Raw genomic sequence first — 15878 nt, 5'->3', positions numbered from 1 at the left:
GGTCCAGTCAGCCAGAGAAGGTCCAGCCAGGCACCAATGTAGCTTCCCTGGCTGACTCGAGCTTCTCTGGCTAGCTTATACGACTTTGGCACCTTGTAGATCTGCTTGGAGATTACGATGACAGGGACTGAGGAAAAGTCTGTACTGATTGTTCACACAAGAGGTTGCTCACGCAAGCAGATTCAACTTTCGCATCTTGGTCTCCTTTAGTCTCACTATCACACTTACATCTGTGCTTCTCACAGCAGGTTCCGTTGGGCCCTCCTTCATAGTACGTTTCGATGATGAAGGGTTCTGTGTAACAGAACCACGGTAGGTCTTCCTCAGGCTCGCAAACATGCGGAGCACATTGCTCTATCGTTGTTGGCATGCCGACGGGGAATCCCGGAATTTCCAAGCATATACACACGGTGCAATTGTCTCCCGGGATTCCATATGTTTCATTCACCTGGCAGATGGAAGGAGAAGATGGAATAAGTAAAAGTCGTTTCTCGAAAACTATGTTGCAGAATTGTCTAAACTGTGAGAGGCATTCCACTATTAGGTAGATCAACTATTAGGTAGCTTTTAAAGGATGGATAAATGAACAAAGACCTTTATTGTATTTTTTCCACACCGGGTCACACACAGAGGAAAACGTGACGAAAGTCTATGAATACAAAATAATCTAGCTAAAATTGAATAAATTCAACTTCTCGCTTTTTAGTTATAGTAGGAAGAACATGACAGACAGATTGACATGGGATGTTTGTCTAGTTGCACAAGGAATAAGAATGTTTCTACAGCACGTAAGTGGATGAAATAGGGAACTGTAATCTATACACGCTTATACGCAGTACAGTTCCTCTACTTGCTATATGATTTTCATCTACATTCTATCACAAAATGGTATTCGCCCACTATTCTATGCAAATTACCATGTTTTATCATCCTTCCTCCAGGTATTTCAGTTTCAATAATAGCACTGTTAGACTTGTACGTGATATGGTTTAGGTGTGCAAGAAACATTTGGTGTGAGCCGTGTGATATATATAGAATACAACACGGAGTATTCCGTATCACCCTCGGTCCCAGCCCGACCGCGGGTCGGATCGCCCCGACGGCCGTAGGCCGGAGGGCGCGATCCGACCCGCGGGAGGGCTGGGACCGAGGGTGATGCGGAATACAACGTGTTGTATTTTAGTTAAGTCATACCTTGGTCACACCCACCCGAGAAAACACACATTTCAATGCGGAATGTGCCAGAAGTTGAGGGAGTTTTGTGTCCTCGAACAAGAAACTGTAGCAACATTGATTCCAAAGTCCGAATCCGGTATTCGAATTTCTGACGGCTGCGCAACCGACGCGCTCGAAATGCATTCGAAATATTCTATGGAAGCCTGTGTGATAACACTCCCGAACCCTATGTGATCCGGATAGTTATCACACGGTCCGGAACACCCGTATCAGGCCCAGGCATGACATAAAGTATGATATCGTGTGTTATACCGGTTGAACAAGACTGAATACACAACTTCGTCTTGTAAAATAAACAAACAAACGAACAAACAAGTGAAAAGTTAGTGCAATGCTGATTCGGTAGTTATAGGAACCGACCAGGTCGTGTGTCACCAAATACATGGAAAAGTGGGGACATTCAGTTAAAAATGTCATGATGCCAGTATTGAAACATTATAAAAGTTTCTCACTGCGGATATTTTTGACATCCAAAACTAAAAACTCTTAAAAAAGCCCACACCTATCTGTAATGTAATTATTGTACAAACAAGTGTTCGATTGCACTTGCGTGACAGACCAATGGTGTCGCCCTCATAATCGATATCAGAAAGGGGGGTCTGCTACATGGCTGTCTGGCTTTATGCTGATAATGAATTAACAAAACACGCGTAGAAAAGAAACTTACGTCATGGAATATTTCCTCGCCAGACAAATCAACAACACAGCAAGGAATTTCTTCACATTGTCCACAGCATACTCCCGGCAGATTGCTTGGTACATACGTCATACACTGAAATAGCATCAAGCACAAAAATAGTCAGGAAATGGTGCATCCCGAATATGATATTTCTTGTTATCTGCCACTTTCTATCTATTTGGTACTTTACATGATGCAAACAACAACATGGCTGACAGCTATGAAGTGCGTTAGAAATTAAAAGACGACAACTTTGCAACACCAAATAGTAGTGCAACACCAAAGATGGTATTTGTGTACGGTGCAATGAAGCCCTTGAATATTACATAAGGATGGTTCAACTATGTGAAAAAATAAACTGAAAATTGACTTCAGAAAATAAATTAGAAGACGACAGATTTTCAACACCAAATAGTACGGTGCAATGAAGTCCTTGAATATAATAGAAGGATGGTTCAACAATATGAAAAAATGGACAGAAAATTTACTTCAGAAAATAAAGATAGCCACTCACTGGCATCGGGCAGGTTGTATTGCACTCTTCCGTAGGGTAACATTCGATTTGATGCAGGGTACCCCCATGTTCGTGGTTTTCTTCTTCCACTGCTTCCAGACACGTGCATTGTACACATTCAAAGGCTGCAGTCCAGACGTCTCCAGGCTAAACATGTCAAAGAAGGGGATGTTTCATGAAAAAGCAAACAAATTTAACGGTTCTTGGTAGATGTCAATGTGCAGATGTTGGCACATTGGTGCACCCAATCCGTAGTGTGGTTTTGGCACACATTTTGACAGATTAGCCCAAGTGGTTCGATGGGCGTCACTCTACCGTCAGGGATTGTCGTGTAAAGTGCCTTTCCCAGGGGCACAACGTCGGGGCATGGTGAGTATCGAACCCGGGACCTATTGGTTCTGAGTCCAATGCTCTAACCGTTACACCACGCCGACGCCACTGGGGATGTTTCTTGAGCCAATAAAGAATTTAACTCTTTCCATGAAGTCATTCTGATGATAATGAGTGTTTAAAAATAATCTTCTTCAGTTGACCACAAACAAGACTCATTGACAGCCACTCAATATGTTTTGTGTTAAACTAACTTGGTTTTGATGGCAGATGTTTGTTATTTCACGACGTGTTTCACTTTTCACCTTTGACTTGAAAAGTTTAAGAGTGTACCTCTCAGGGAAGCAATCACGAGAAAGCTTATTCCACGACCAGTACACATTGGTGTATTTGAAACAAAGATGGCAAGTTTTCTAGTCGATTCTGTAGCAATTACATCGTCTCTGATGTTCTTCACAAATAAATCTAAGGTTCCTTACCAGGTAGAATGTTGGTGTTGGCATTGGTGTGCCGGGAGGTAGAGGAATTCCCAGTCCGATAATGTAATCCACAAAGTCAGAATCTTCATAGATACAGTAGTCTGGTAGTGGCTCTGAGAAAAGGTACAAGGTACAGATACGTAAAATAGTCGTGTACTATTCATAATGTCTTCTTTTCCTCACGTCCTCGGAGTAATCTAATCACTCCCGAAGAAGGTCGGCGTAAGAACGACCGAAAATTTGAGGTGATGAACTTTTGCTTCGTGTTGAAGTTAAGTATCAAACTTTATAATGTCTTCTTTTCCTGTTGACTATAGCTAGTAGTGCAATGTCTCGCATTATTTGTCAAGAACACCATTCGTACGGGCAAGTACGCTGGATTCTTTAACCTATGGTATTTCAACTTCCGAGTCTTCTCCATAAACCAAAACAAAGGCTTAATGTCATGTGCTATGGACAAATACAAAGCGCAGCAAGACTAGACAATGAGGGGCTCGAGCTGGATCCTCGGAATTTATTGTTTTTATTCATTCAGTTTACAGATACAATCTAAAGGGAGTCGGCAACAGGTGTTATAGCCTCTACAGGGCCGACTCCCTAGAAACAAATCAAGAGAAATCTAAACTAACAACTACAACAATAATAAAAACAATTGCAAAATGTACAACAAATGATAATAATAACTAAAAGTTACATATACAAAAAGGAAAAAATACCATAATAGACAAATACAAATAATTGAATTGGAAACAAAATGAAACTAACAAACAAAACGAGTTATAACGCTAGGTGCTTAAGCAGTTTGAAATATGTCCCTTATGGTAATTGGTCACAGCTATGGTTACTGTTGTATTTCATAAAAGGCCTCTTGATTCTGAAACGGCATAAGGGATCACGGTTGGGAATACAATTCTCATTTTCGTCCAATTGTGCATGTAGATGCTCAACGAAACTTACCACATTCATTGGTAGTGCAGTTGCACCCAAAGTTGAAAGGCACCTCCACTACTTCATAACCCTGAAAAAGAAAATTTTGAATGTCATACTTTTCTTCTGAGAACAGGAAGCTCATTTTACATACTTTACGTTATGGTATTTATAGAAATATGTGATCTTTTATTGTACTCATTAGAGATGAATATACGTTGAAGAGTATGACAAATGTTTCAACGTGTTACAATTCATTCTAAATACTTGTGTGATTAAAAAAATCGACGAAAACTTACAGCTTCACATGTTATGTTTGGTGGCAATGGACAATCGACACACACTGTAGGATAAGAACAATAAATCAGTCATTCTCAGATACAGATGACAATTTCTAAAGACAATATGACCACAAATAACGTTACCACTTATAGAATGGACAAAATTTTTTAAGAAAACTAAAGATTACGGGTAGGCAGACTCCCCATCTTTATAGACCCAGCTAAATAGACATTGACGTGGGGCTCGATCTCGTAAATGATTTATTTACTCTATCACAGCTCTCAATTTCTCACACATTTTGGTGTGTTGGGGTGGTGCTCCGTTTCTATAGCCACTGGGCCACACATGCAACTACAATGGGGCTAGTAGTAACGTGCGCTCAACTTTTATCAGTGCAGAATGCTAATTAGATACAGCTGACTATTTCTAAAGACATTCTTACCTCATAATGAATAAAAAAAACACGCAAAAACCTAAAGGTTGCGGGTAGGCAGACACTCCATCTTTACAGACACAGCTGAATAGAAATCGACTAGAACTCGGATACAATTTATTCAATCAACACGCACAACTCTCAACTTCTCACATATTTTGATGTGTAGGGGCGTTGCTTCGTTTCTATAGCCATTGATGGGGCCACACATACAACTACAGTCGGGGCTACATGTAGTAGTAACGTTTATTAGTGCACATAATGCTTAATAGAGATGTTAGCAGTAATATTGTACCATTCTAAACTCTTTGACCTATCACTTGGTCAGAGTTTAAAACAACGAGATCCCGAATGTACGGTAGACTCTAGCCACCAGGCCATTGTAATGCCACGTGCGAACCATCTACCATAGATGTCAATCATAAAGAAAACCTCAAGCATGAAGCCCTTAAAACAAAAGTACATCTCGTTACAAAATAACATATACTACTCACCACAGGTGTAAATGGAACAACAGTCGGTTGGGGTTTCTTGTAGTTCCTCAAAGGGATTACATACAGGCATGGTCGGGTCACACGTACTAGTGTCGCAGACTGTTAAATTAAAACATAGACAGTTAATCATTTGTTTGGAAAATATATATGCACACATTACATTTATAACAACACACAACTCAATCTAGGCATTTGAATAAATCACTAGGATTGCAATACATTATGAAGCCATTCATGTGATCATGAAAATCAAACATTCATTTGACATAAGCAATTATGTTATCTGCCAACATTAACTACTCTGTTGGTAACAATGTGCTAAAGGCACAAGAATATTAGTAGAAGATTACATATAAAATATATATATATATATATATCATTTTAAAAGGCTTTTTACAGAATTGATTATTAAATTTGTATTAGTCTATTAGTCATGATTGAAAAACAAAAGCGACGCCATGTTCAAATCAAAGTCACTTACTGCAGTCATAGACTGGTGCGCAGTCGTCTGGCTCCTGTACGTTGATTGGAACATGCCCATAGCCACAAACGGGAACATCCGGAGGTTCGCAGGGATTCTCACAGACTAGAAACAATTATACTTTTTTATGTAATGTAAATATCAAAACATATAATATATATATATATATATATATATTTATATATATATATATATCTATATATATATATATATATATATATGTATAAATATATATTCAAACATATATACAAATACATATTCAAACATATATATATATATATATATATATATATATATATATATATATATATATATAGAGAGAGAGAGAGAGAGAGAGAGAGAGAGAGAGAGAGAGAGAGAGAGAGAGACAGACAGAGAGAGACAGAGAGAGAGACAGAGAGAGAGAGAGAGAGAGAGATGGGTAACCTTAGTTGGCCATATACATCCTTTTTCTAGCCAAATTATGGTCAGCTTAGATGAATCGGATCACATGCATTTCCTCATCTAGATATTTCAACATCTACAAAGTTGGTGAACGTAAGTACACGAAGAGAAGACAGTCTTACCACACTCGTACTCTGGGCAGCAAGGGTCAAAGTTTTCCACGTTCTTCAAGATTTTACAGTATCCTTCGCAGACTGGCTCCACATACGGGTCACAATACACATGGTCACACTCAAAGTTGTTGGGACCATAGCAAGTACAGATCTGGCAACTGTCACCGCCTGGGACCCATGTGGAGTTGACCTGGGGGATACGAAGCAATCGCAAACATGTACATCAGACGGCACCAAGTTAATGTGCTGGTTCTACGAATCAGAAGAATATCCATGAACAAGACGGACAGGAGTCGTCGAAAATTTGGAGGTGCGTATTTTCGCTACCATTTTCTAAGTCACTGTTCGAAGAATGTTCTCGTAACTGTCAAGAAAACGTGACTGATGAATTTATTCAACGAAGAAGAATATTTAATTAGAAGATGAACATAAAAACGCAGTGGATCAAAACTATATTCCGGTCTTAATGTAGTAGGCAATTTCCAGAGTAGCCTTCGTACTCTTTTTATATTAGGTCGATTAGTCCTCACTCTCAGTGAGTCGAGCTTGTCTCAATCATAAATACCTCTGACCTAGGGAGAAGAAATGCTGTCCCAGTTTTACTCATGTAACCAGTAACTTTGAAGTGGGCTTCGGGTTTTATTACGTGTTGACCGTTACGTTAAAACAAATAAACAAACAAATAAAAACAAACGAACAAGCAAACAGTAACAGTCTGCAAGGGAAGTTTGAATCAGCAAGCAATTTAATTGGTGATGTCCTTATATACAAAAACGAGATTAATTATTGTCATTCAATTGCAATGTTAATTTCTTAAATCTATGAGTGAAGCACATTTTACAGATGCCCTTGTTAAATTAAGATGTTTCTTTCTAACTTAATCTTTGTAGTGTGCACACTTACCATCGTAAAGTAACTTAACATCCTTTGATGATAGTAAAAGTATTTCTTACCGCCACATGGTTGCCTTGATCGTCTACACAGTGCACTGTAGATAAAGCAGATTACCATAGAAGATGTTATTGGCAGCATCTTTAATCAATGATGACGAAAGAAGGCAGATATTTCAGTAAATGTCCCAAATGCAAGTGTATTTTCATCATGATATCTCCACTATCAACAATTCTAGACTGCATAACATTAGCCTGGAATACTTTCATCAGGTTGGTAACTCAATGAATGAAAATACTCTTTATACACAACCAAGTGTTTTATTCCAACGACGTTTCGGTGGCGTCTGTCGCCTTGCTCCTGGTAATTTTACATATTTATTAACTGTAGAGTTCCCCTTTAAACTCACCTAATCGTTGCACAGCTAACTCCATCAATCTCCTCTAGCAATGTTTAAAGCCACATTGCCATGGTAGCTAATAAAATTTCAAAAACTATAGGAATCCTGGGGAGAATCCGTCACTTTATAACCCGTAAAACCTTTATTACGATATATAACAGTTTAGTTTACCCCTACCTCATCTATTGTAATATTGTCTGGGGTAATGCCTACAGAACTACCCTTCACCCAATATTAATTCTCCAAAAAAAATTTGTACGCATCGCTTCTGGTTCAAATTTCTACACGCACTCTCTACCTCTATTTGAAAAACTTAGAATTTTGAATATTTTTGACATAAACAGATTTCAACTTGCTCTTTTCACAGCCAAGTTCATTAACCATAATCTGCCTGATACTTTTGAAGACTTAATCAATTTTTGCTCCCAGTTTCACAATTACCAAACACGTCAAAGCTCAAAGTTACTCATCCCCCTATTCAGAACTTCTTTAGCCCAAATGAGTGTAAAGTTCAAATGCATCAATATCTGGAACAGTCTCCCCTCCCCCCTAAAGAGTTTTACTTCTGTGATAACCTTCAAATGTAATCTTCGAGAGCATCTCCTATGAAATCCCAACTACTTCTAAACATATTTCTGGTCTTCGTTAATAATTCATTTCTTACGTTTAATCTGTATTATATTATCAGTATTCGATTTTTTGTTATATAGTTGTTTATTATGCTTATTTCATTATTTGGTATACCTTTATTCGTTATTTATCATATTATTTTTGTAATCGACATTTGTTAAGTTAAAAGGAGGAGGGCTTCTATAAGCCTTGCAGGTTTCTTTCCTCCTCATGCACGTTCTTATTGTATTTCTAATTGATTTATCATTGTTTTCTGTTTTTATGTGCGAAATAATAAACAAACAAACAAAAGCTAATTAGTAGTAAATTGACAACCGTACTCGCTGAAAATGCATTCTGCCTTACAGTAGGTCAGTAAAATTTATAAACACCTGAACCATGTGTTGATATCACCAGTAAATTAAATTGTCAATTGACTTGTTCTTTTCTGGATCGAAACTTTTTGGTTAAAAAGAAGATTCCAAACTCACGGCACTCCTCCTCGGGAACACACTGGTTGGTTTCCTCGTCCAGCACATACCCATCAGGACAGAAACAGGCATCTTGTATCATGTCGTTGGCGTCACAGTGGCCGGTAGGATTGTCGCATGTCCGCTGACACGTGCAAGACCGCTCTACCAGACTCCCAGAGCAGTTCAACGCTAAAATAGGGACAAGCACCCTTGGTCATGATGTCGAAAAGGAATATTTCTGACCTAGGAAGAATGTATGCTATCACAGTGTACAAGATTGTTTGCAGATTATGCAGTGTCCATTGAGTGAAAAGAAAAAGTAAAGCAACCAAATATATTTTTCACCCAATCTCCCACTGCTTCATAAAAAGAAGTCAAAACTAACTCACTGGGCGACATCCGTAGCTCTTATCGTATATGGGATAGTTGACCACTAGTGTCAACATTTTCGGGCGTTGTTTTTAGTGGGAATAAAAGAGAAAGAAAATGGCTGGTGTAGCTAAAATTTGTTTGTCGCAAGTAATTTGATAGTTAACGTTATATTTGTGCCCTAGATCATGTTGATATGACTTACGGCTGCAGAAGCTTATTTCATTAGTTATAGGACGTCTTAGACGTAAAAAAAATCAAGAAAGAGCACAAGATGAAACATAGGATATCTAGCGGTGTCAAGGTACAGATGTCCCCTAGCCCTATGGTCCTTTGTTTTGATATGTATATCAAAATATAGGGTTATCCTTTTGAAATTAAAAAAAAAAACAAGAACAAATTGAATTGGCCTGGCCTTTATCATGCCCTTGTATGGACGCGAAGGGGAAAACCGTTGTTGGAGACTTACAGCAATGTGGCAATTCTATCCGCCAGTCTATGCATATTGGGTCGTTATGGCGTCTGGCTTCTTCGAAGCAGGTAGTGACGAAGGTTTCAATTGACTGGCACTCCGATACACAATGATAAACGTCATATCTGCACGCTCGGCGGAACGTCTCCGGATCCACATACTTGAAGCACTCCTCCAAAAGTGCATTCTCTGTGGGATCCTTGGATATGAAATCACAATCGGCATGTTAGAGACATTATATAAGGTTAGAACATTAAGCTATGATCTATATCAACGTTATTTGATAAAGGTCGGAGGGAGGGGTAAATGTTCACACTTCCCCTCTTCTTGAGATATGATTAATATTCACTCTGAGCTTTGTGAATAGCCTCATCAGGTTGGTAATTCATTTGGAAGTTCCATGCTCGCAAATGCAGTTTTCGACCAATATCTCTGCAGCTTGCCAGCTCCCTTCATCATGGCATAATCAACTTCTCTACTCGTCATCACCAGTCATGAACATAGGCGAGGGGGGGGGGGGATCGGTACAGCGACACAATGCCACCATGAAACAAAGATGTAGCAAGAGTTATTTATGTTTTGAGCATATGACACGTTCCAATGCATATGACAGGGCATTTGGCCAAACATCTGAACAGAGAACATAAGATTCAAACTTCCTCTGAGTGCATGACTGTATATTGCATTATTTAAAAATTCTATATGTCAGAATGAATAGCCGGCAGCCTTATACTCAAACTGAAGTGAAATCAACCTCTGTAAAGTTGCAGACATCTGGCGCTTTATCGTCATTCATAGAGACGGGGGGCGACACAAGTTATCTAGCACGTATGACCCGCTATTACGGTCACGTGCTTCTGACGCCACGTTCTAGGAGTAGACGGGTTCATTCCGTGAACAAGGTTGACGGAGTCAGCCAAAAATGTGGGTAAGTCCCAACTCATTTTTGTTGTTTAATCATTAATTCACAAGTCCTTCAAAGATACTATAGCAATGTCACATTTTTTTGCAATGTATGATATACGTACTGCACTCAGGTATTCATCGCAAACATCCGCAAGTTCCGTGCAGTTCTCATTCGGTGGAGGTGGTGATGTCGAAATGCACTCATTCTTGTGAGCGAGTCCATTTTCTACCAGGTACTCGCAAGCACACTGCTCTGGGTTCGTCTCCAAACAATCATCAGTCTGGTTATTGTTGCAAGTCCCTGGAACAAAGAAGCAGTTAGGACATCAGGGGTCTTTAAATACAGAGGGATCATTCATAAAGTTCCTAAATCATGCAGGACATAGCATAGAAATAGTTCTCTTATTCGAGACAGGCTCGGTAAGATCACGCTGATATATTTCCTTAATTCTAACAGACACAAAAGTAGGGAGAAGATAAACCATACTACATTCTCTTCTTGAAACTCTGTGTGTATCGTCATGGCACTAACGTCCTCCTCGGATACTATTTCTATAACTCTGGTTGATTTGCAACGATAACATACAGCTACATGCAAAATTATTCAACCCCCCTTGCTTTTTGGACATTTTGGCAAATTGAGGAACTTTACAACTGCATGATATTACTAAATCATATAAGTGATGAACAGATATGTTATTACAGTCTGATACCACAGCAAAAGTTAAGATTTTTTTCATAGTCCATCCAAAATAGCAACTTTCACACAAATAGTATGTTGCAAAATTATTCAACCCCCTATGAGGGGTTGTCTTTAGTACTTAGTGCAGCACCCCTATTTATCTAAAAGCTGAATTCACCTGATGTAGACGTGAACGATAGCTTGTCACAAGCTTCTGGCAGTGCACTTTGGAAATTTCGGCCCATTTCTCGTGGGCAATGGTCTCCGGCTAGCAATTTTCTGAGGTTTACGTACCGCAACAGCTTTCAATAGATCCAACCCAAAATTCTGAACTGATTTTAAGTCTGGAGACTGTTATGGGTACTCAAGAACCTTCCAGGTTCTTTTTCTGACCAAACATGTGGATGTCGATGTGTGCTTGGGGTTATTGTCTTGCTGGAATGTCCAATGACGCCCCAGCTTCAACTCCTTAACGGACCTGGCGACATTCTTGGCCAAAATTTCAGCAGCCACAGTGATATTTCTTAGAAGACAGGTGGACAAGAACCATATGATTACTGTAAAAGTCCTGAAAAACAATTTGGCTGAAGGAGAAACTGTTGTTTCAGTGGAAACAGTGCGCTGCACACCTCATGCTGAAGGGCTCAAGGCCAGAACCCCAAGACCCACACCATTGCTGAAGCCATGCCCCAGGAAAAGTTGCCTCCAGTATGCTCAAAACAACCTACTAATGCCACACAGTAGTTTTTGGACACTGTTATATGGACTAACGAAACAAAAAGACTTGTCCTCTTTGGTCCTTCGTGTCAGAGGTATGTTTGGCACAGGAAAGACTACGCATACGCAGAGAGGTACACCCTGCCTACCGTGAAGCATGGTGATGGGTCTGAGATTCTTTGGGGGTGTTTTGCTTCTAATGGCACTGGGAATATCCACCGTGTTGAAGGCATCATGAAATAAAACCAGTACTAGGATATTCTGGCCAGGAAAGTTACCAATTCCGTTAGAAAGTTGAAGCTGGGGCGCCATTGGACATTCCAGCAAGACAATAACCCCAAGCACACATCGACATCCACATGTTTGGTCAGAAAAAGAACCTGGAAGGTTCTTGAGTACCCATAACAGTCTCCAGACTTAAAATCTGTTCAGAATTTTGGGTTGGATCTGAAGACAGCAGTTGCGACACGTAAACCTCGGAAAATTGCTGAGCTGGAGACCATTACCTACGAGAAATAAGCTGAAATTCCCAAAGAGCACTGCCAGAAGCTTGTGACAAGCTATCGTTCACGTCTACATCAAGTGAATTCAGCTTTTAGATAAATAGGGGTGCTGCACTAAGTACTAAAGACAACCCCTCATAGGGGGTTGAATAATTTTGCAACATACTATTTGTGTGAAAGTTGTTATTTTGGATGGACTATGAAAAAAATCTTAACTTTTGCTGTGGTATCAGACTGTAATAACATATCTGTTCATCACTTATATGATTTAGTAATATTATGCAGCTGTAAAGTTCTGCAATTTGCCAAAATGTCCAAAATGCAAGGGGGGTTGAATAATTTTGCATGCAGCTGTATTGTGACTTAGATATTCTTTTATTCAAAATTATCCCGACTAATTACAAATATCATTTAAAAACCCTCTTGGTGTCTTGGAATGGACTCTAAAGTTGTAAAGGTTGACCTACCACAAAGGCCATGTATGCCATGAGCTGCTAGGTCTCCTGGCTCGATTCGGATCGTGACTTTGTAGCCAAGATGGCTGTACTGAACAAAGATCCCGTACTCCTCGATCCAGAACCAGACGTTGGGATTCCCAAACTGTTTGATGGCTTTTACCCCAGCCACGTTATAGGTACCCCATCCTGTGGGCTGCCCATCAATGAACATCTGAGATCAAGGGACAAAAATAGCTTCTGAGTTAATGAATGAATGAAGACCTTTAGTGCACATTTCTGCCACACTAGGCTAAGTACAGGTCGCAACAAAACAAAAAGTACAGTTTGCATATGCAAAAGAATATGGCTATCATTAGATAAATTCTACTTCTCCTCGCTCTACGGTTATAGTAGATATAAAAGAACAGACGTGTTTTTCAATGGGAGGTTTGTCTAGTCGCATTAGGAATATGAATTTTTGTACAGTACTTAAATGTGTGAAGTAGGAAAATAGGTTTTCTACAACCTTGTTAATATGTAGTCAAACCTGTGTCAGCAGTGATCATTCAAGAGAAAATTAACACTCTGTGACTGTACCTTAAATATATTTACTTGAGTTTGGTAAGGCTTATTTGTGTCAAGTAATAAATGTGAAGATGTAATTTAAGAAACTGATTAGTTTGCAGTAACCCATGTCACTATTACGTCATGGGACGAATATTCGCAATGATCTTTAAAAGACAACAGGAGAAACTTGCTATAGGAGGAAAAAGGCAAAAATGCTAAATATCACATAACATCAAAGAACATACATACATACATAATTCATTCTCTTTAAGGAGTTGTATCATCAACAAAGTTTCACAATGAATTCATAAAAAATTGGCTCATTACCTGAAGACCTTGATAAACAACCTTGAATGAATGCCCCCCGTAAAGGAGAGTCACGGCGGCCGTGCAGGTAACAACGTCGTTTGGACCATAGGGACTCTTGTGGTAGAAGAAGTTTGCGTTTGGTAGAGTTGAACAGTCCACGTTGGTGCCAATAATGGCAAATAGGTTGTCCGCAGTCGAAGCAGAGAGGATGTAATCGCCCGCTCCTTGGAATGGAAAGTATCCTCCATCCATGCCCTGGTAGTGAGGGTCTCCCCAACCAATGCACTCACCTGTATGAGCAAATTGTTGAAATCACAACAACAGTTAAAGCAACACAACATTGGAGGGGGGAGGGGGTTATGTTCAATTCAGTAAAGATTCTGCAAAAGGTCCGCATGAAACCGCGGGGCTAGAATCTGGTGTGTTACGCTGAATGGCGGTTATACCGGCGATATAGATACAGATTCAGATATAAGGTAAAATCTCCAAATTAAGCAAGATCTTCATGTATCAGTGAACCGATGAGTCAAATTGATGTGACCCCAAAGGTGCTGTTAATTTTCTAAGAAAAAAGCTTAGAAACTCTCTTAGTCAGGAAGTATGACCAGGGTTTTGTGAGGAAAAACAACTAAAAGTTACGGTGACCGTAGATTGTTGCTGCAACAATAACTGAAAGTTGCAAAGCGGGCAAGCATGTAATCCATGTATTACTAAGTCCGTGTGCTGCAATCTATCGGTATAGTGCATGTAAAGCCGTAGATGTGCTCCTACAGGTTCTTAACCTGAAAAAGCCCGCTTGTTTTGAAACCGGACTAGACTAGAAGTGCACCCGATACATATCCAATTCCCGATGGTAATGGTGTTATAGGGGAAGCAATAAGTGCATAGCTATGGTGCAGAAGGACGTCCTTCCGTCCTCTGAAGGAACTTCATTTACCATAGCTATGGGGAACGCATTTATTGGCTACTTATGCGCACAGGCTAATGGGAAGGCCTTTCGTGAGCACTTCAAAATGGCGGCTTTGCAGACTACTACTGCTTGCTGTGCACACGCATTCGTGTCGAAATTGTTAAAGATGCTGTACTTTTTGGAGTGCTGATGATCTACGAATTCACTGAAGTACTTATTGCCTGTCATGCCAACCTTATGATAGCTCTGGCAAGCTCCACCCACCGCAAGGCCGCACGCACTACACCAATATTTTGCGGTACTCCGTACGGCAATATCCTGAAGCGTTTGGAGCTCATAAGTCATATCTAAATATACGCAGGTAAAAAATATTTCAAACAGGGATAGCCTACGATATTGAGTACATGAAAGCGACTTTAGTTTTTCTGTAAATAAAACGATTCTTTCACTCCCGATCGCGAACCTGTTTTTTTCTTAGTCGCAAATAAGATACCGCAAGGCCCCGGCGCGCACTATATGTTTTGCGGCAGTATCCTGAAGCGTTTAGAGCTCATATATCATATCTAAATATACGCAGGTAAAAAATATTTCAAACCGGGATAGCCTACGATATTGGGTACATAAAAGTGACTTCAGTTTTTCTGTAAATAAAACGATTCTTTCACTCTCGATCGCGAACCTATTTTTTTCTCAGTCGCAAATAAGTTACCGCAAGGCCTCGCGCACTAAATATTTTGAGGTACTCCGTACGGCAGTATCCTGAAGCGTTTAGAGCTCATAAATCATATCTAAATCAACGCAGGTTAAACATATTCCAACCCGGGATAGCTTACGATATTGGGTACATGAAAGCGACTTCAGTTTTTCTGTAAATAAAACGATTCTTTCATCTCAATCGTGAACATGTTTTTTTCTCGGTCGCAAATAAGTTACCGCTAGGCCGCGCACACTAGATTCTTTGCGGTACTCCGCACGGTAAAATCCTGATGCAAACTGATGGTGAAACAGTACTCACAAGGCTTACAAGCAAATAGCAGTAGTTCTTGTGGAAATATATGATGATATGTAGCATACGGACCATACGACTGACCACAAATAACTTACTCCACTTTTCCACCAAATGTAAAAAAAAAAAACTGTTCTCTCAAAGCTGGTAATTATTGTAAATGCAGCTTGCCAGGACCATCATAAGGTTAGCATGACAGGCAATAAGTAATTCGT

The 15878-nt window shown here is 39.7% G+C and overlaps 1 protein-coding gene across 1 annotated transcript in view; it reads right to left on the bottom strand.

Annotated features, from left to right (window-relative positions):
• Positions 1-99: 99 nt before the first annotated feature.
• Positions 100-15878, bottom strand: part of LOC136424183 (mucin-2-like) — a 26265-nt gene continuing 10486 nt past the window's right edge. The window contains exons 10-24 of the mRNA XM_066412693.1: positions 13766-14037; positions 12902-13103; positions 10655-10833; positions 9624-9825; positions 8804-8974; positions 7366-7400; positions 6422-6602; positions 5856-5960; positions 5375-5473; positions 4465-4508; positions 4196-4256; positions 3239-3351; positions 2430-2576; positions 1904-2008; positions 100-448 (exon numbers count right to left, since the gene is read on the bottom strand). Coding sequence (XP_066268790.1) covers positions 113-448; positions 1904-2008; positions 2430-2576; positions 3239-3351; positions 4196-4256; positions 4465-4508; positions 5375-5473; positions 5856-5960; positions 6422-6602; positions 7366-7400; positions 8804-8974; positions 9624-9825; positions 10655-10833; positions 12902-13103; positions 13766-14037 — 2252 coding nt within the window. The 3' untranslated portion in view covers positions 100-112. The remainder of the gene's footprint in view (positions 449-1903; positions 2009-2429; positions 2577-3238; positions 3352-4195; positions 4257-4464; positions 4509-5374; positions 5474-5855; positions 5961-6421; positions 6603-7365; positions 7401-8803; positions 8975-9623; positions 9826-10654; positions 10834-12901; positions 13104-13765; positions 14038-15878) is intronic.

This window comes from Branchiostoma lanceolatum, chromosome 18, assembly GCF_035083965.1.
Source record: "Branchiostoma lanceolatum isolate klBraLanc5 chromosome 18, klBraLanc5.hap2, whole genome shotgun sequence".
Lineage (NCBI taxonomy): Eukaryota > Metazoa > Chordata > Leptocardii > Amphioxiformes > Branchiostomatidae > Branchiostoma > Branchiostoma lanceolatum.
The sequence above is the reverse complement of the archived record's forward strand: the minus strand, read 5'-3'. Positions and strand labels throughout refer to the sequence as shown.